The 20414-nt window shown below is 42.6% G+C and overlaps 1 protein-coding gene across 1 annotated transcript; it reads left to right on the top strand.

The window, feature by feature from the left end:
* The first annotated feature begins 4060 nt into the window (after positions 1 to 4060).
* LOC308119633 (uncharacterized protein) lies at positions 4061 to 17562 on the top strand. The gene is made up of 18 exons (XM_080479784.1): positions 4061 to 4245; positions 7146 to 7198; positions 7984 to 8059; positions 8998 to 9164; positions 9257 to 9340; positions 9445 to 9501; positions 10324 to 10500; positions 10679 to 10870; positions 11394 to 11448; positions 11549 to 11639; positions 11737 to 11878; positions 12482 to 12586; positions 12758 to 12866; positions 12946 to 13120; positions 13737 to 13811; positions 15032 to 15134; positions 15815 to 15921; positions 16624 to 17562. Exons 1-18 carry the CDS (start codon positions 4212 to 4214, stop codon positions 16763 to 16765), a joined length of 1944 nt encoding a protein of 647 aa, XP_080335910.1. The 5' UTR covers positions 4061 to 4211; the 3' UTR covers positions 16766 to 17562.
* Positions 17563 to 20414: the final 2852 nt, after the last annotated feature.

Raw genomic sequence — 20414 nt, 5'->3', positions numbered from 1 at the left:
AATGGATCTACACTCATTCCCTGCAAACTCACACCCATCTGGAACAATCCCGACATCCTGCAAAGAAAAAAACCAATAAACTTCCCAAGATGGCAAAATAAAGGAATAAGACACTTAGAACAACTTATCTCCAATAACTCTTTTATTCCATTTAATGAACTAATAGAAACATATGGTATCAGTCAAAACACCTATCTGGAATATCTTCAGCTTAAGTCAATAATACAAACTAAGTTCAAACTAGAACAGATTAACTTGAACTTACCTCAGACAGTGACAAACCTCCTGAAGATCTCAGCACCTAAACCTCTTTCTAAAATTATCTCAATCCTGTCAGGTTCAAATATCTCAATATCCCTTCCCACGTTCAAATGGGAAGAAGATCTCAACATCAACAGAGACCCAACGTTTTGGTCAGAAATCTGTACAAATACATTCAAAATGAGCAAAAACCCCAATATACAGCTCATACAATACAAGATCCTTCACAGAGTTCATTACACAGGACAAAGGATGTTCAAGATGGGGCTCACTCCCACTAACATATGTTCAAACTGCACAGGTGATCTCCCAGATACTTATCTACACGCACTTTGGCTGTGTACGCCAGTCCAAACCTTCTGGCAAAAGATTTGTGAAGATTTATCGTTATGCCTGGGCCACCCTATTCCAGTCTCACCTTCACTTTGCTTGTTAGGAGATCTCACAGAAATTAAAAGAGAAAAAAATGAGTCCTGCATGCTCCTGGTTTCCCTAAGCGTCGCAAAAAAGGCGATCCTCATGAACTGGAAATCCAAAAGTAATTTGAATATAAAGTTATTTAAAAACTTACTTCTAGACCACATCACATTGGAGAGAATGTCTGCTTGTAGGAAAAATCATTTGACAGAATTTGAGTCCACATGGTCCCCAATAATTAAATACACCATGTAGCCCTGTGGGGGGGGGTAGTGGCTCCACCCCGGGGCTCTGGGGACCGTCCGTGGCTGGGGCGTCGTGGCTTTGGTGGTTGGTGGCTCTGTGGGCTCGGGGGTATCCTGGCATCTATGCTGGAGGGTTACGGCCTGGCCTGGGGAGTCCTGGGCGGGGATGTGGGGGGGGCTCTGCTCTGGGCCGGGGTCGGGCCCGCTGGGGCGGGATGGGGGGGCTGGGCGTCGGGCCCCGGCTGGGCTGTCGACTGGGGGGAGGTTGGGGGCGGGTTGTCCGGGCCCTGGGGGTGCGGGGCCTCCCCCTTCCCGGTGGGGGTGCCCGCTGCGGCGCTGGGGGTGGGTCCTCCCTCTGGCCCCCTCCCCCGGTGGGGCGGGTTGGCCCCTGCTGCCGCGCTCCGGGTCTGCCTCATTCCCGGATTGGGGGGAGCGGGGTACGGGGGGGGCTCCGGGTTCTGGATGGACGGTTAACTGAGAGTGACCTCCAGGGCCTGATAGGGGTGTGCGTGTGCGTGTGAGTTGGGGTGTGTGAGTTGGGGTGTGTGGGTTGGGGTGTGTGGGTTGGGGTGTGGGGCTGTGTGGAGTGGGCGAATGAGGGGGGGTGCCCTGGCCACTGGCCTCCGGCTGGGCTCGCACTGGGCCCTGCGGGTCTCGGACTCTGCTGTCTGGCCGTTGGGTGGGGTGGGGGCTCCCTGCCCGGGTCCCCTTGCGGCGCCTTGTTTGGGGGGGTGTGGCCCCCCTGGTCCTAGGCCGGCCGCTCGGGGGGTGGGGTGGGGCAGCGCGGGGGGTCCAGCTGGGCCAAGGTCCTAGCGACGGGGGGACCCCCTCCCTCAGAACCCTCCCTGCCTTACCTCACCTTATATTACCCCACAATAGGGAAGAGTGGGGCGGTGCCTAGGTGGGGGGTCCAGGCTACTTAATTGCGGTCTGGGTCCTCCCCCGACTTTGCACCACCCACAATTTTAACCACACTTAGTCATGCAGGGTCTTGAGGGGGTAAGCCGCTTTCGGGGTTCTGCCGCTTGTCAGCGGTAGAACGCCCGGGCCCCGCTACCCCCCAATTTTAAACCGCACCATAGACACACACATCGCATCCACCTTTTCAAAACACAAAAACACACCCTTACATACATCCAACACACATATAGGGCAGGGCAAGGGCGGGAGACGTGGCTCCCCCCAGCACCTCCCGCTGGGGTCCCGCCCCGGCCCGGGGTGAGTGCGGCTGGAGTACGGGGGGCGCGCTCCCTCGGGCGCGGCGCTTGTGGGGGGGCTGGGGTGCGGTGCTCCTTCTCCACTTGCTGTTGGATTGGTGGAGGTTGGGATACCGCGGTGGCCGGGAGGGGGCCCGGCCGGCGGCCTGAGGGTGCGAGAGTCATCACTCCCCCCCCCGTTCCGTGTGTGTGTGTGTGTGTGTGTGTGTGTGTGTGTGTGTGTGTGTGTGTGTGTGTGTGGGTGTGTGTGTGGGTGTGGGTGGGGGTGTGGGTGTGGGTGTGGGTGTGTGGGTGGGTGGGTGGGTGAGTGTGTGTGGGTGTGTGGGTGTGTGGGTGTGTGTGTGTGCGGGGTGGGTCATGGGTTGGGTTTCCCAATCAAGACCCGGGGGGAGGGGTTATGGGGCGGGTGGATTATGAGGCTCCTGGGGGTGTAGAGTTGACTGTTCTCCGACCGGGGCCTGCGCCGGGCTTCGCTTTCCTGGGTCTGGGGGCGGGGCTGGTCCGGGGCGCGGCGGCTGGGGCCGTCTCTGCCTTACCGGGTTGGGGGGGGCGGTGGGTGGGCCTGTTCCCGGGGGTGCGGTGGGACTCGCCGCCGGGGTTGGGGGGGCTCTCGGCCCGCTCGGCCCGGGGGCCCTGCTCCGGCCTTTTCTCGGCTTGGCGGCTTGGGTCGGGGCCTGGGGCCCTGTGCCCTTTGTCCTTCTCTTGTGGGCCCCTCTTGCCTGGGGGGGATTCCTCTCTGCATTCTCCGTCGGGTGCTTTTTGGGCGGGGGCGGGGCTCTCTGGGGTGGTTCGCTGGGGTCTCCCCGGGCCTGGGGGGCTTCTGTCTGCCGGGGTGGCGGTGTCCGGGCGCGGTGGCCTCGGACCCCGGGGTGTCACCACGGGTCCCCCCACAACAGTTCCGGCCACACCCAGTGGACAAGCCACACACACTCACATACACGCACACACACACACACACACTTTCACTCCTCACGAAAGGTGCTTCTGAAGTTGCTTGTTGTCTGTCATCATTTGCTCAAACTTTAAAAATCATGTTCCTCTTTTGTCGTTGCCTCTTTGTTATTTCATGTTCCTGCTTCACGTTACTGTCTAGATAGAGCTGCTCAGGCTGGTTCAATCTAATAACAGTTGGAAAGTATTTGGATGAGTGTGATTATTGCAAATAATATATGTAGCACAACAAGGACATTGTATTTTATCCCCTTCCCCCCACCCCCCTCCCCCCTCCCCCCTCGACTTTCTTCTCTCTCTTCTCTTCTCTCTCTCTTTGTGCGTTCCCCCCCGGTCGTGTACGGCAGCCATGCCAGCTTCTGACGGAGAAAAAAAGGAAAAGAGAAAAGAAGAGAAAAAAGAAAGAGAAAAAAAAAAAAAATAAAAAAAAAAAAAAAAAATAAAAAAAAAAAAAAAAAAAAAGACATGAGAAGAGATATCATGAGGGAGCCTTTCTTAACATATAAGGTATATGAACTTTCTTTATCAATATAACATCTAGGATGTAAAGGTAAAAGGTTGTCCAAAGAATAAATACTCAAATGAAGTACATAAATCTATTAAAGTAAAGAAGCACAAATACTTGATATTTGTCACTTTAGCTGTGTTTTCTCAGATACAAAATGTTAACGTCCATCCTGATTTTACAAATATTAAACACTCGAGTTCAACATGTCTGTTGCATAGTACGTTTCTATTGTTTTATATCCAAAGTCTTATACCATCAAGTTTTAATACTATATATTGCTTTAATAAAGATTGTGGGATATACGTTTCAAGATAAACTACTTCTTAACTCCGCCAAGCACAAAAAATAGACCAAAATGCTTTTGATGAGGTCACGTCAGTGCCTTCAAAGCTGCGCATGCGCATATTTTCCAGCTTTTTGCCGGATGAGACTCTGTCCAGAAGGTGGCAGTGTTTCAGATCACAATGATTCAGAGTGTGGTTAGACAGGCAGAAGAAGAAGAAGCACGGCGGCAGGACCAAGGCAGGACCGTTGGAGCAGATCTGAGATGCGGAAATAAAAAAAACCTAAACATTTATTCTGGACCGGACGACAAGATCATACCTGGACACAATGCCTCGGAAGAAGATCGCCTTAAAAAGCCACGGTAAAGCTGCGGTCGTTATTTATTTACGATTGTCATTGTTCATCTTGAGTTTCATTTCTGTACAACTCGAATCTGACTTCTCACGTGGGGGCGAGTTTAGCTTTCCAACAACCTGAGCTGTAAACACAGAAACCAAACTATGATCAGTTCAACAGTTCAGAACTGTGTGCTGTATGATTCAGAGAAGCCTTTCCACAAATATTGGATTAGTCAGAGAGCCTGACGTTTAGATCTTTCTATATGCCTTACCAAAATATTGTATAATTAACCGGTAACAGTAAAGTTTAGCCACAAATTTTGCTCAACTCTGATCTTTTGACAATCTTATTTTCTCAAGACTCGAGAAGAAATAGTTTTTCAATTACTCTTTTAATTTGTGATTTTTTATTCTTGTATTCCAGTTGAGCTCGTGGCACATCAATGTAAAGAACAGGCTGCCCTCCATAATATACGACAGATATAAGTACACTGTCTGTAAAGAATAATACGGAGAGATGGGGGGTGGAACACAGAAGGATATGATATGTTGTGCGAATCCAACAATTTGTGTTCATTTTCTAAATGTACAGTATCTAAGGAAATATGACATGAGGCCACAGTGGTCTTAACCTTAATTGGGGAGAGACTTGTTGCCTCTCTTCTAAACGTAAAAGTACAGGCGATATAGGACTTTTTAATCACAGGAGGAGGCTTTTGTTTTTGTTTTTGTAAACTCCCCCATTGCTCAGGACAATAAGATCCCAGTCTGACCGGTTTCACTCACTGAACAGGAAACAAGAGCGTCGGAATTGAAAGATGTATTCCATTTGACAAGCGTCTTTATTTCCATAATCTGAAATAAAAATAAAAAAAAGGAACCAATTTAAACTTTGTTTCAAGTGAATGTTTTAAAGATAATATATACAGGGATACGAGTTTATTGTTGTTGAATCTGTCAGCCTGCAAAAAACACCCAGACCGAAATACAATTTATTAATTCTTTTTTTCTTTCTTCAAACAAGCTATTCCATAAAACAAAAGAAATTTAAATCTACAAAAAATAAGCTTAACACACAATTCTAATTTGCCGTATTCCTTCACAGATCCTCAGATTTATTCAAAGCCACTTCTCTCACCCACTCTAGCTTTGGAAGTTCACCTTCCATGAAATGTACAGTGAGATATCTCCGACCCACCAGCGGGTCGGAGTTGATTTGTTTGTTTCCCCCATCATGAGACTTCTCATTCTCATGGCCCGCAGGCGTCTGGAGTCAATCGCTGTTTTCTTTTCGGTGTTTTATGGGTTCACCTGACACACCCAGTTTTGGTTGCACTGGCATAAAACACTTATTGTCGGTGTGTCATTCCTATAAGCAATGAAATGACGTAGCCTCTTCTCTACGTGTAACACGGGTATCACCGCTGTTGGGGACTCTCATCGGGAATTCCTGCTAAAACTGATTAATTCTGTCATGATGTGAATATCAGTAGTGCATTCCTTCACACATGGTAATTACCGTGCTAAAGAATATAAAGATAACACATCCTAGAGCTCAATTAATGAAATGTTGCAGTTGAAAGTCTTTGTTCAATATATAGTAGAGTGTGTTGACAACAAAATAACATAAAAATGATCAATGCAAATCAAAGTTATTATCCCTTTGGAGGTCTGGATTTGGAATCCTATCAAAATAAAAATGGAGAATCACATTGCAAGTTGATCCAACGTCAGTGGAAATTCCTCAAGACAAGTCAAAATGAGGCTCGTGTGTGTGTGGTGTGTGGTGTGTGGTGTGTGGCCGTGGCCGTGGCCTCCACGTGCCTGTATGACCTCCCTACATCACCTGGCCATGCTTCTGATGAGGCGGTGGATGTTCTCCTGAGGGATCAGAGCATCAGTCAACTCCTGGACCGTCTGTGGTCAACGTGTGGATGGAACCAGACATGATGTCCCAGATGTGCTCAGTAGGATTGAGGTCTTGGGAACGGGCAGGCCAGTCCAGGGCATCAAAGTCAAAGTTTTTTATTTGTCAGATATGCTGCATGTTGCCATGCAGCACAGATGAAATTGCGATCCTCCCATCAGTGCAAACTGCAGTGCAAAAAAACAACAAACAAGAATAAATGAGTAAAAAAAAAAGATAACAATAGGAATAGAAATACTATACAATATATACAACAATCTAAGCAATAGTAAATAATAAAGTTATGAAGGTGAGGTTGTGCGTTGACGTGCGAAAAGTGACTCAAGTTGGCAGAGGGTTCAAGTGAGTGGAGGTGATTGTGAGTGCGCGATCAAGACCTTCATCATGGAAGAACTGTTGACACACTTCAGCCACATGAGGCCTGGCATTGTCCTGCATCAGCAGGAACCCATGATTGTGTCGCCCACTGACCCAGACTGAGTCCATTTAAAGGCTCAGGGAACCTTTGCAGGGGTTTTGACTTCATTAGCAGATGAGGCTGAGACACCAGGACTTTACAAAGCTGAACTTTTCCACAATATCCTGGGTTTTTTTTTTAGACACTGCATCTTGGGTTTTCACTCTTTGTAAGCCATCGTCATCAACATTTCAAGAAATAAATTCTTGAAATATTTCACTGTGTCGTGAGCCTAAATCATATATGGATTTGACTTTCTGAAACGAGTGACAACAAATATTGGACATTTTCATGATATTCAAATTGTTTGAGACGTCCCTGTACTTGGAGTTACATTGTGTTGTTTAGGTGCTTAGGAGCCGTGTGTTTCGAGGAGAACAGAAATATCCAAGCCTTCCCTTTGGATTAAAAAAAAAAACATTTTAGTTTTTGTCATTTGAGATAAACCTAAGTCAGCTGAAATTACTTTTTGTTTGTTTTCAGATCAATCTTATGTCATTTAAATGATTGATAGACGCCAACTTTTCTCTGCCTTTCAGCGAGCACCTCATCGGTGAGGATCCGGGAAAACTCCAGACTGATGGAAACTCATGTGAGTGTGATCCAATTTTCAAATTTTAAATTTTTCATGTTGTGGCAGAACAGGTTGTTATAGGTCTTGGCATGCTCCTGCTGGCACGTCAGCCGTTTTATTTCCATTATAATTTGGAAAGAAAAACTTAAAAAAAACATGCATGTCATGCAGCTTTAAACAAGGACGACACCATGTAGAAGGGATGGAGTTTGTTCCAAACAAACGGAAGCCGTATTTCACAACCCCTTTTCCAGGAAGCTGGTACATACACACTTGTTTCTGATACAGGAACAGTTTATATTTACGCAAAATGTTCTTGCTCTCTGAACCTCACCCTCCTGGTAAACTGTAACAGAAGCTGTAAAATACTCTTCCAATGATTATAGAGGCGCACCAGCCAGAAAACCACAAATTTGAGGAGCCACGCTTCTATCTAAAGACCAGAAAGAAAAAGAAAAAAGAACTTTGTTTTAAATTTCCATAAAATGTAAATGGGTTCAGACAACCTGAATATAAATATAGTGGCTCCATGAGGTGCATCTTGCAGTGATATTTATAATTACACATTTCTGGTGAAAACACTTGGGATTAGGAGTGTGGATCTCCCAGATTGGAGTTTCAAAAGTGCCGACTAAGCGTTATTGACGCCTTCAGTGAGAGCTGACGTCTGACACATTATAAAACTGCATTGCATATGATTGGCAATTGAACAAAACAACCCACTTCATGGCTCATTTAAAAACAAAAAAATATCTTTTGTTCTATTTTTATTCACATCGTGGGTCATTTCTCTTTTCCTCTAGGAGTCGATGGTTGATTATCTCAGTGGACGGACATCCGTGAGCTCCTTCATGAACGTGTTCGCGCCTAACTTTTTAGGTGAGAAACCGTTTACTGACTCATCCGTACAGAACTTAACCAGCTCGTCGTCGTCGTCGTCGTCGTTATCACAAGCTCGGGGACGCTGTGGCTCATATTCAGATATGAGTCTTTTCATGCAGAGTCACTAAAATGCAGGTGGACCTCGGTTCCACCGTTTGGGGCAGTGCTGTCGAATCCTGTTGCTGCAGGGTCACTGCCCTGCGTGTCTGATGTGTCATCCTGCTCCGACACATCTGGTCGTGGCGACTCGCTCACTGTCGGGCCTTCTGCAGAACTTCGTGTTGACTGATGTCAGATTTACTGAAACATTCCAGTGAAGCTGAATGTTTGACAACGTCAAGGCAGACAGAGTTGGGAGTACTGATATGTGACAGGCAACCACAGCCTCGGTAAATATATCATTCTTCAATCGGAAGCAGTTATTCTTGCCCCCCCCCCCACCACCACGACTAATATTTACTTTCTACTTCGTCACCGGCGACAGGAATAGACAGAAGTACATCTCATAACAGTCCCGCCTGGATTGTGACTTATATTTAGAAATAAACATTAAAAAAAAAAAAAAGAGAGCTTTGTGTCCATGTACTGGTCAAAACGGTGGATCACAGTGCAACAAGTGACACATTGGTGAAAGAAACTGACCGATATTGACTGAATTATTTTAGAAAAACACTCCCTAGATTTTACAATCCTACAGCCATGAAGTCAAACTCAATCTCGTGAGAAAAGGTTGATGTGATTCGACTTTCCTCATGAAACCAGTTCAGCCTCATCTGGACCACGTGATGTGTTAAAGTTACTCCTCAAACTCGACTCCATCGTATAATCAGCAACAGAGTGACGTAAAGAACGGAGAATCGAAGCGCGGAGCGTATTCACAGAACTGCAGTGTTGGAATATTTACTCTTTGGATTCTCCTCTGTCCCGTCTCGCAGGTTTGAATTTTTTAAAGCCCCTCGAGGACGACCTTATATATTCCGATGAGGACGACGATTACGACGATGACGAGGATGAGGAGGATGATGATTGTTTCCCAGGCGGCGCCGCCACCACCGACGGGCCTTTAGAGCCGCATCCACAAATCAGACAACTAACGGACGAGGTTGTTTTGCGCTTTGAGTTCTTTCCTTAAAGGGGGTGATCACTGAGTTGGTTGATTGTCTACAACAGTTTCCTGTTTCTGTTTGAACCCAGGAGGCTAATCAATTTGGAAAAGAATTGTTGCAGGAAGAAGAGCGGCGTAAGGACAAAACCGAGAAGAACAAGCGTAAGAAAATGGTGGGGGCACAAAATATGATCCATTTGGAAAGTCCTCACTGTTGTTTTACTGTGTTTTTTCCCCCTTTCACCAATACTCACAACACATTCTTCTTTCATGACAGCGTAAGAAAGAAAAGAAACGCCTCGAGAAAGAAAAGGCGGTTCCGGACAATTTACCAGTAAGTTCATTCTTAACTCTTCTGTTTTCGGGGTCAAAGTTGATCTCATAGTAAATACAATCACTGAATAAATAATGAAGTCGATGTCAGACTTCCAGAACTACATTAAGATATTTTGTTATTGATGGTTCTTGGACTCCATAGACAATAAAAAAAAAAAAGTAATTAAAGTACGTCATTAAATACACACTTCTTGGCCTTCACTTGTTACACTCATGGCTGTTCTCTATCTTATCCTATTTCAATCTGCATCATTTCGATTTGCATGGCACTCAAGTTTTAAAACGTGTAATTAATTAGAATCAATATGATGAATTATTGTGAATAAATTGCAAGAAATAAAACATGCTAGTAAAATAAAATACCTTAAAACATTCTCTCCTTTGGCTTCTTTACAAATCACATCCTAGATATATATTTATATATATATATATCGATTTCTTACTGCTTATTTACTACTTGGTTGGTTTATTCTTCGTTATAAAGACGTGTTAAACACCTTGATATTTGGGATCCTCGTCATTAAAAAGTTTGGAAGATCCTGAATTATTGTTCCATGAACATTAAATTAACCAGCATATTTTTTTTATGATTTTTCCCTAAAATTCAATATTTATGAGTGAGAATTCTTTTCAAATATATCTTTTGTCAATATGTCTTTGTGACAAATGATAATCACTTTAACAAATAAATTATTACAATTATATTTTTTGATTATTTCTCAAAGACTTAATCAGTGAAGTTAGTGGATAAATGTAAAAGATTGGTTGCGGTCGGTAATTATTAATTTGTTCTCTTGTTTTTGTTTCTTCTTCTTTTCAGGAGGAAGAGCAAGCCAAGTCTGACTCCTCGGACAACCAGAACAAAAGCACTTCAATTGAAAGTAATCCAAAAACTAATGAACCTTGTCAAGGCGATAAATCTCAACCTGCAATTGAGGCGGCGGGAGGCGGAGAGAATAAAAGTAACGCTGAGAAAAGAAAAGAAACGACGAAAAAGGTGTGTGTGGACATTTTGACACTTCTGGTTTTTTTTTTTGTGCAACAATTTTGAACTGCGAATATCGAAGTGATGCGGACCTCGCGGCGTTCAGATTACCGTAATCTTTCTAACAAAGCACCTTTTGCATCCGGCTCCTCTGGTAACAAACCACCGACTCTTGTCTTCACCTCTCCAGGATTCGGATTTAGAAAATTCATGCGCTTCTTCTGCTAAATCGGCGCCCGGGGAGAGTCGCGACCCGAAGCCTACTGCGGGACAGAAAAAGGAGACGTCAGTAAAAGTTGAGCAACCCAAAGAAATGAAGCCCGACGCAGAGAAACCGGCCGTTCTAAAGGAGGAGGAGGAAAAAACTCAAACCAGTAAAGAGGTGGGAATCTCTAAAACATGGCGCTTTTATTTAAAATATAGGCTTAAATCTGTTGTTGTCAGTAAACCTCTGGGAGCTTTATTACTGTAGTAATACACCGTCTTTATATTTAATGACTACACCAAAGCTCAGCTTCAGTCTCATGCTTTTAGTGGCGTTTGTGCAGAATCAGGTGTGAAGCAGAGAAAACGTCCTGAAGTTACACGTCCGTGTAAATGTAGAACATGTTCTCTTTACTTTGGAGTAGTTTAATGGAAATGAAGTTTGAATGAAGTTTCAAAAGCTCTTTTCTTTTCTTTTTCTTTTTTTTTAAATCTTTGCAAACATCTGCTTAATACAAGTGAGAGCCAATTTCCAAAAATCAAAGGTTATTGGAGAAAAGACTTTAAAAAAAAAAAAATTAATTAAGACAATGTCCTTTTAATAAGTTGCCATAATTCTCGTATATAAAGTAAATATTTGAAGCCATCAGTGGCTTTTTTTTTTTTTTTCCCTCAGACTAACGTGTTTTTATTTCTTCTAGAAAAAAATGGATTCTTCTACAGAAGCGCTTGCAAAAAAAAGCAGAGAGTTTGCCAGTAAGTTAAATCCTCTCTTTGTATTTTCTAAAAAAAAAAAAGAAAATGACATCAAACAAAAAGCACTGAAGCAGGTATAACCTTTTTTTTTTTTTTCCAGATATGGGAAATCGTTTAGCTGCCTCGGGACAGTATGAGATGGCAGTGAAGTACTTCACCGACGCCATTAAATGCAACCCAAAAGAATTTAAGTGAGCATTCGAACTCCAGTGCAGCTTTTCCATTCAAATAAATCATCCGGCAGGAGTTGCTATTCATGCCCCATGAATTATTCTCTTGTGTTTTCAGGTTGTTTGGAAATCGGTCGCTCTGTTATGAAAGAATACAGCAATATGAAAACGCCCTCCAGGACGCGGACGTCGCCCTCTCCATGGAGCCGAGCTGGATAAAAGGTTTATTCAGGAGAGGGAAAGCTCTCTCTGGGCTCAAGGTAAATCAAAAATTCAAATTTCAATTCATTTGAGCGCCCCCCCCCCCCCCCCCCCCCATTAAAAGCATTAAAATAGATCACATTTTAGTCCCGGTTGCTTTGTGTTAATGAGACTTTAACAGAGCTCATCTGATTAATTAAAACTCTCCTTGTAAGTACTTTTTCTCACCGCAGTCTATTTCCATAGAAATGCCAAGCGTGTCTTATAACCCAGAAACACTACAGCATGGAGTGAATTTGCCAGTTTGTTGGGCGAAATCAAACAGGAGCTTGAAATAACTCCGCCCTAATAAAAGATGTAGTTCAGTTTTCTGTTGGTTCTGCTGTGTGAGCATGCCGGTTTGGCTGTTGGCAGTTCTTTAGCCTGGCCTTGTTTATGCACTGCATGTCTACAATACCTTTTTAACTGTGCCAGAAATCCGCAAACATCAGGAACATTTGAGAAAAAAAACCCCTGACAGTTCAAGTTTTAACAGTGTCTGCATGTAACACACACACACACACACACACACACACACACACACACACACACACACACACACACACAAAAATCCACCCTCATGAGTTTTAACGCCTTCTGCCCGTCCCTCTGTTGCTCTGCAGCGATACTACGAAGCCTCGCTAACCTACCAGCAGGTGCTGAAGCTGGAAAGCACGAGTCCTGAAGCTACACAGGAACTGAAACGAGCTCAGACGCTGCACCTCATGGTAGGAGAAGCTTTAAACAACCCCTACCTACCAAAGGCTGCGGCTCAGAGGAGGAAGTAGAACTCCTCAGAGAAACCTTTAGTTTAACCAAGTGTGCCTGTCATTTGCAGCTTTAAGGTGGATCAGTAGATTTGTTGGGTGAAAGATGCTGCTTTTCTTTGCACTCTTCAGGAGCTGGGCTTCAGCTGGGCGCAGAGCTCCGAGGCTCTGAAGACTTACGCCACGTTGGAGGAAGTTGTGGAGGCTCTGTTCATTGCCAACAGACACGAGGCACTATATGGTACAGCAGACACATCCGAAATGGTTCCCGAGGTCTCGGCGTTGGATGTTTTTTAAACGGGGCTGCTTTTCTCCCCTAGCCGCCCATGCTGGCGCCACGGGAGAGCCGCCGGCGTTGGAGGAAGAGGAGGAAGGCGAGGGAAGGTGGACTGTCCTACAGGCGAGCCGCTCTCGAACGCACCAGATCAGGGAGTCCGCGGAAAGCCGATCGCACTCCCTGTCGCCAACCCCTCGCTCCAGAATGTTGCCGAAACCGTTAGTTCACTTTACGTTCCCTCTGTTTGCAGGGTTTAGATCAGGGCTCTGCAAACTGTGGCTCTCTGAAGCTTTCACAACATTATTAGGACATTTTTTTAAAGGACTTTTAACTCTGGGCTTTAAAAAAAAAAACAACCAATGTTGGACAAATGGCTAAAACCAACATAAATGGGAAAAATTGGTTAAAAAAACAACTCGAAAAGGCCGAATTATTTAAAGAGAGAAAAAAAAAGAGCTAAAAAAACATCCACAGCTGCTTCACAGTAAAAAAGCTCAAATGTCAAAATTATGTAAAAACAGGTGAAACCGCTTAAGTCGGGTCCAAAAATGCCTGAAAACTAAATGTTTCCCTTCTTAAATTGTAATTGAAACTTCATGAGTCTTTGTTTGAAAAATCTAAACGTGTTTTGTGGCTCTACGTTAATTTCGAGAATTTGGAGAAGACGCCCTGATTTGGCTCAAGCCCACAGGATCACAGCTCATCCCTCACTTCTTGTTTTGACTTAACTGTTCACAGTCGCTCCACAGATATGAGGAGCAGAAATGAGTGTGTTACTGAAGAAACTAAGTGAAGTTTAATCTGTGTTTTCTCCCTCTGCTGTTTTCTGAACAGGGACCTTTTCCCCGTTTGGGTTGGGACTTTGAGTCCCGCCATGACCTACGTCAGACTCCACGAGCTCTTCAGCAGGTTGAGTATCAGTCTCTCTCTCTCTTTTTTTTTTTTTTGTTTAAATCTCTCACCATGTATTTATATCAGGATCTCCTTCACTTTACACCAGATTGGTACCATAAAACTAAATCAATTAGATACGGTGGAGATAAAAAGGAGGAGGAACAGTGTGTCCTACACGATACATCTCCACTTTAACTGTTATTATATCAAACTGAGGTTTTTTTTTAAGCATTCTTAAGAGTTTAGTTGTTATAATTATAGCTTTGGGTTGATGGAAAAAAAAAATGTATCGCAAAAATGATAAAGAAAGCAGCAGAAAAAGATTGAAATGTTTTATTTTGTGTAGTTAATCTAAAATACGTGCACAGTTTTCACAATAGTTAAACTACATTATGGGATCTTTTCCCTAAAATCAGCTCATTTTAGGTCAAAGGCAGTGAGGTTCCTCAGCAAATATCACAGATTCTTAATCAAATTATTTTCAGCTGCCTTTCAGTACATTTAGCATGATTTATTACATTTTATTTTAATGTCACCCAAGCTGAAAAACTTCTAAAATATGAGTAAAAAAAAAAAAATTCAACTGTTTATTTTTAGCTGAGTATTAATGATTTTTTCTTTTGTATCAAGGAAAAATGAAATTTCCAAGCACTTTAAATGACAATTGAATTCCGAACTAATGTAACTGCAAGAAAATCCAAAAGTAAAGGTCTATCTTGAATGTAAGGCTCCCCAATGAGTTCACCAATGATTAAGTGAACTATCTAGATGTCTATAACTGTTTTTACTGAAAGCCTAAAGTAAAGTTAATTAAAACACTCTTACAAAACCTTTTATGTGATTTCCCACAGAATAAAGTTCCAACAGCTCCACACTAACTTCTGCCTTTAGATGGTTGGAGATGTTTTGTTTGTTAATATCTGTCATTTTCAACATGTCACGAAGGCTTAAGCAAAGTGTTTCATATATTCTGCCCCTCTAATGTACGTTAACAAAACGGCTATAATGATAAAACTCTCCTCAAGACAATACAGTTTACCGTCACAATGAAATTCAACCTTAAAGATCGGAATGAAGTTAAAATAAATCAGAGAGAAACTGATCAATATGACTTCTGCAAAGGCAAACCTTCAGACAGAGTTGTAACCCATTGAAATAGCTTCTTCTTTTTCTTTTTTCTTACTGAAACTAAACCTCTTCCTCCCTTCCTTCCTCCCTTCCTTCCTCCCTGTCAGAACCGGGACCGTCTACAGCATCAAGATGCTGCTGGAGCAGCAGTGTGCCTTTGTGAACTACACCAGACAGGAGGACTGTGACAGAGCCATCGAGTGTATTCACGTATGTAAATCACTTCAAAAGTACGAATATTTGTCTGTGTGAATTTGTTATAAGTGTTTCTATTACAAACGAAGCCATGGATGTAACACTTCCTTTATACCGTATAAAGATTTACCAGATTAAAGCCTCTAACGAACATAAAAATATATTTTTATTGCCTTTGAATCCCAACAGCTTTTAACAATGTTTTGTAGTGTGGAAATCATTAAAAAAATAAGATTTGCCATCATAAATTACCACTTAACATGAAATAAAACTGATCTGTGCTCTGTTATATATCAGGATTTTTTTTTTCTTCTTTATTTCCCACATGTACTTTCTCCTCATATTTCTTATTTAAATCTCGATAAGGACGGTTCAAAGTTACAGTGAAAAACAGTCATTTCTGCCAAAAAAAAAACTATGAAACAAGTTGAATCTTGAACTTAACCAATAATTAAACTGCTGTATCTAAGATGACCAACACTATACGATAGTGCGTTTGTGTACATCTTCATACCTTTATGTGAATCTGATAACTACTTCAAATCAACAAAGTTAGAACTCATGAAAATTTAAGAATCTTTCCGCTTTTACTGAAGTATTAAAGTTGAAACTCGCTCCTTTTTTTAAGCACATATCTGCTCTTAAGCGAGTACTTTTGTCCCTATATTGACGTTGAATTATTGTTCCTCCTCCAGGGAATGCTGGTCGACGGGGCTCCACTGACGGTCAGATATCCCTTCAAAGCCCACTCTGAACTCGGTGCTTCTAAATCGGCCGCCACCGATCCCTTCGCACGGCCCGGGTAAGAAAACTCAACGTGGCCACAACATGTCGAGAATTTATCGTTATCAGACTGAACGGCACTCGTGTTGTTGTCTTGCACGGTGCATTCAGGCTCTTCAAATTCAATGTGCCAGAATTTAAAACATGAAATAAATGTGATTTATTACAATTAATTCACAAAGTTTGTGGGATTTTTTTACTTCTGAAATGGTAATGGAATTGACAGCATTAAAAAATTTTTTTACGGGAAATTACCAAAAACTGCAAAGTCTTACAAATTAATTAGCAAATAAAATGCAAAGGAAAAAAATGCATGATAGGCATGTGATTTGGAAAAAAAAAAAAAAGGCAAGATAAATCGGCTCTGGTTTTTGGAAAAACAATGACTAACATCCTCAGTGTTTTTTATATTATGTAAATGTCAGATAATATTCCCAGAGTATTGTCATAATGATATTATGTCGAATTATTCCAAGCAATTACATGAATCCAGACGGTAAAAAAAAACAACTGTTGAATACATAATTTTGACGTCTATAAATTCTATTAAAACGGGCACCTTGCTTATTTCTTGCCATTAAAACGGGCGAGGAGAAGAAGCCATGTCAGCAAGACCAACGCACAATTCATTAATTAAATAAGCATTTAGAGCTCGAGCATTAAAACTGGTGAACCTACAAAGTTTTAAAAGGTGTTTTTTTTTTTGTTTTTTTTCTTGTAGCACGTACAAGAAGGAGTGCTTCTTCTGGAGGACGACTGGCTGCACGAGGCAGGACTGCACCTTCAGACACGTGCCGGAGAACAAGAACATCGACAGGGAAAGGTTCACCAGTCGCCTCGGCTCTATGGGGAACCAAAAATGACGAGCGTGCGTGGTTCCCCAAGTGGGGCGGTCGTACCCGGTTTTGTTGTAAAAAGTTTGGTCATCCTCCGAAAACATAACGATGAAAATATGTTGCACTATGTCGGCCGTCACTATAGTATAAATTGCAATAATGTACTGCATGATAGTATTATAAGGTATTGATCATCCATCAGAGTTCGATAGCTGCGTTCAGGATGTGTCGGGAGCTTTGAGCTTCCTTCAATCATAGTATGACCTTCGCTGGGGGGAGAAAAATACACCAGTCTGCATGAAAAAAATCTGTTTGGGCTTTTTATTTTTAATTAAGATATATTCTAGTTAAATCTTTTTTGGCGCAAATTGATGTTATTTGGTCTCAAAAAGCTAAAGTGTGTGTATATATTTTAGTTCCTGTGACACCGAAGAAGCTCTGTCTGAATTTGATCAGCAGCTACATGCTACTCCAAACAAGGAGTTTCTGCTTTTATTTTAACCCGTCAAAACTAAAAGTATTTTCCATTTCCATCTGATCTCATTCTAAATGTAATTATTCTGACAATACAATTGCACCTGTTTAAAAAAAAAAACTTTAGATTTTAAATTTTTTCGGTTTTAAAAAAAAGAAAAAAAAAGTTTTGTTAGTTTCTCGGTCTCCACCAGGTGGCAGCATTGCCTCTATGCCTCATCTTTTTTCAAACGACTTGCTCCGATTTTAAAAAGCAGTGATTCTCTTGCATGGATCTGCTGTGTTCAATCATTTTCAAACTGTCTTCAGTAGTTTGATTCACTTGCCCATTAAAATTTATTTTTGATTCATTTTCTGTTTGTCTTTGTACATAAACCGAATTATAAAAGTGAAAGTACATATATCATGAGACGTTTGTCTCAAAGTATTATCATATATTAGTAATATACTAAATGATGAAAGAGGTCATTGAAAGGACTATTTTCTCCAGCCTAAATATTTCTATTCAGTAATTCTGTGGCTGTCAGGATGTGTTGCTGCTCCCTCCTCTGTTTTATCTAGTTTGACGGAATAACATTTGAAATGAAAGTACTTTTCCAGGAAGTGAAAGTACAGATATGTGCTAAAAAAAAAAAAGCTCTCTCTCTCTCTGTGTATATATATATATATATATATATATATATAAAGTAAAAGAGATTAGATGTGATTAAAATAGACACTGATAATGTGCAATATGAAAACTATTCCAATACTTTTAGCTTTATAAGACCTTCAGCTTTCTGAACATCACTAATGACCATGTTTATAACCTGAATAATGTTATGATTCTTCCTGATTCTTCCAAGTCCACAGTTTGTTTTACTCAGATTTCCTCTTACAATAAAAAAAAACAAAAAAAAACAAAGCACTTCCAATGCGATTCTAAATACATTTACAGCTGAGTTGGCAATAGAGGTCAATAAAAACAAGAAAAATATTAAAGATAAAAGCATCAGGATGAAATAATAATAAACAGGAAAAGATAAAAGCGAGAGCTAAAGTGCAGCGCAAAATGAATACCTGCTGAAAGGCAGCTGTAAAAAGAAAGTAAAGATAACTCGAGAGTTGCAGTTCTCAGGGAGTTTATTCTAAATAGATGGACTCTGCTTTGAAATGCAGTCGGGTGCAATCGGCTCCAGGACCTCTTACTTGGTTGGAAAGATGAAAAGTCCTTACTTGTTCAGGTGTAAAACACCAGCTTTTCTTTATAAAAGGCTCTTGTAACAACCCCCCCCCCCCCCCCCCCCCCCCCCCCACACACACACACACACACATTTAATGCTGCCTGTGTATCCCGTTGCATTTCATTGAGTAACAGATCCTTCTACAGTCATGTCAGGCCAGCTTAAGTTGAAGAGGACCAGTTAAATGCCTGGAAAACAACCATTGTCCTTGAGATTTTATCTCTAAGCCTTAAAAATGTCTCTCCGGCTGTGTTTTCTCACTGGTAATGTGGGTGGGATTTGTCCAGATCCCTCTTTGCTAAAGGCCGGGCGTATTTGTTATTTGACTGGAGCAGTCCAAGGTCACTTTGGCGACTCCTCTTATGCAATATTTGGAGTGTGAATTACAAAGTCTTCCCAAAGAGCGGAATAATTACCTAAAAATGGGGCCGGGAACGGACGAATGAAAGCAAAGTTTGGGGAGTTTTAGCCGTGAAAAGTGCTTAGTCTGGAGCTTCCAGGCAGTGCAGCTGTGCTGGTGGGCATTAATTGGCCGATGGTGGCACAGCTCACAAAGCCCCTTTGATCTGTGTGAGATTGCGAAGCATGAAAGGACCGGTCATACTAATAACATGAACTCTGGTTGAACCCGCCGGCAGCACTTTGACATGTGGTTGATACATTAACAACTTGCAAAAAAAGGGCCTATATTTAATCTGACTCGTCCGTTTGGCTTTGCCCCCCCCCCCCCCACACACACCCACACCCCCACCCCTCCGCGAGAAACCTGCTCGGATAAAGACTGATAAAGAGGTTAGGGTTCACGAGCCGGCTGGAATCAACATCCCGCCACTCTGCGCTTGAACGAAGCCAAATCTTTACTTAACAAAAGCAAACACCAGTGAGATTAAGTGCATCTTGTTAAAAGGCTGCGTGCTTTGTGGAGCTCTTAACAGATACAAAAGCAGAGAACAAGTTGCTCTGCCTCTCGTAGTTTATTTATATATATATATATATATGTGTAGCAGGTATGCGCTACCCTCAAGAGATCATAATCTAATTTTTATTCTAATACTGTGGTTTGCCTCTGCTGGTGAATAAACTATTGATGTGACATGAGGGAGTAGCCGACTCACGCTGTATATCAACACAGTGAGTTGCTTCCCAGGAAGCCAGAATAAATGGCCCAATGCCAGCCGCTCGGCGCTCCTCCGACTTCATAACCTCCCCGGCAGGGCCGGCCGGCTGGCCGGCCGCTCCTCGCTTGTCCTCACTAAAAAGCGGCACGCCAAAGTCGAGACGTGTCTTCCCATGCATCATTTACAACACGTTCTCGCAGTATAAAGCCACCGGCAGCGCGTCTTCTCAGTCAGCTGCTTTTACATTAAGCGATGTGGTCATATAGGCAAGAACTCAAAGTTCCAGGAGTTTAAAGTGGACGAGGACTGTTGGAGAGATGTTGCATCATTCTTTGTCTTTTTTTCCCCCACAATGTGTCTCCAAACCAAAGAATGTAAATAACCCTCACACATGGGCTTTAAATACCCATTAATCTTCCAAAACTGCTTTATCCAGTTCAGCTGGAGGCAATCCAATCCCAGCTGATCATGTATGAAGGCAGGTTGCACCCTGGAAAGGTCAGCAGTCAATCACAGGACTTAACACACACTCACGTTCACACCTGCGGGTGATTTTAGAGTCGCTAATCAACATCAAACAGGAGTTTGGACTGCGGGCGCTAATCGAGGAACCTGGAGGAATCCCACGCAGGTGGAACATGCAAACTCGGCTCGTTCAGTAATTTATAGTATGTTCATGGGCGACTGGGGAATTTGCTGCTTCTCATCAGAAAAAAAAAAAATGACACAAAGGCTGTTTGGGAACTTCCCACTAGGAAAGTGGGACATTTTTAAACTAACTTGTAATACCAGTTAGAATTTTTTTTTTAAAGAACATAGGGGTTTATTAGGGATTCACGAGTAAATATAAAGGGGGAAAGG

Source organism: Lipophrys pholis, assembly GCF_963383615.2.
Source record: "Lipophrys pholis genome assembly, chromosome: 14".
In the NCBI taxonomy this organism is placed as follows: Eukaryota; Metazoa; Chordata; class Actinopteri; order Blenniiformes; family Blenniidae; genus Lipophrys; species Lipophrys pholis.
This window is presented reverse-complemented; position numbering and strand designations above follow the sequence as displayed.

Bases quoted from the DNA above. Each gene is read 5' to 3' on its own strand.
- LOC308119633 (XM_080479784.1), top strand. From the start codon at position 4,212: ATGCCTCGGAAGAAGATCGCCTTAAAAAGCCACG. The intron at 10,501-10,678 runs GTGTGTGTGGAC...TCACCTCTCCAG, and splicing joins GAAAAGAAACGACGAAAAAG to GATTCGGATTTAGAAAATTC. The intron at 10,871-11,393 runs GTGGGAATCTCT...TATTTCTTCTAG, and splicing joins AAACTCAAACCAGTAAAGAG to AAAAAAATGGATTCTTCTAC.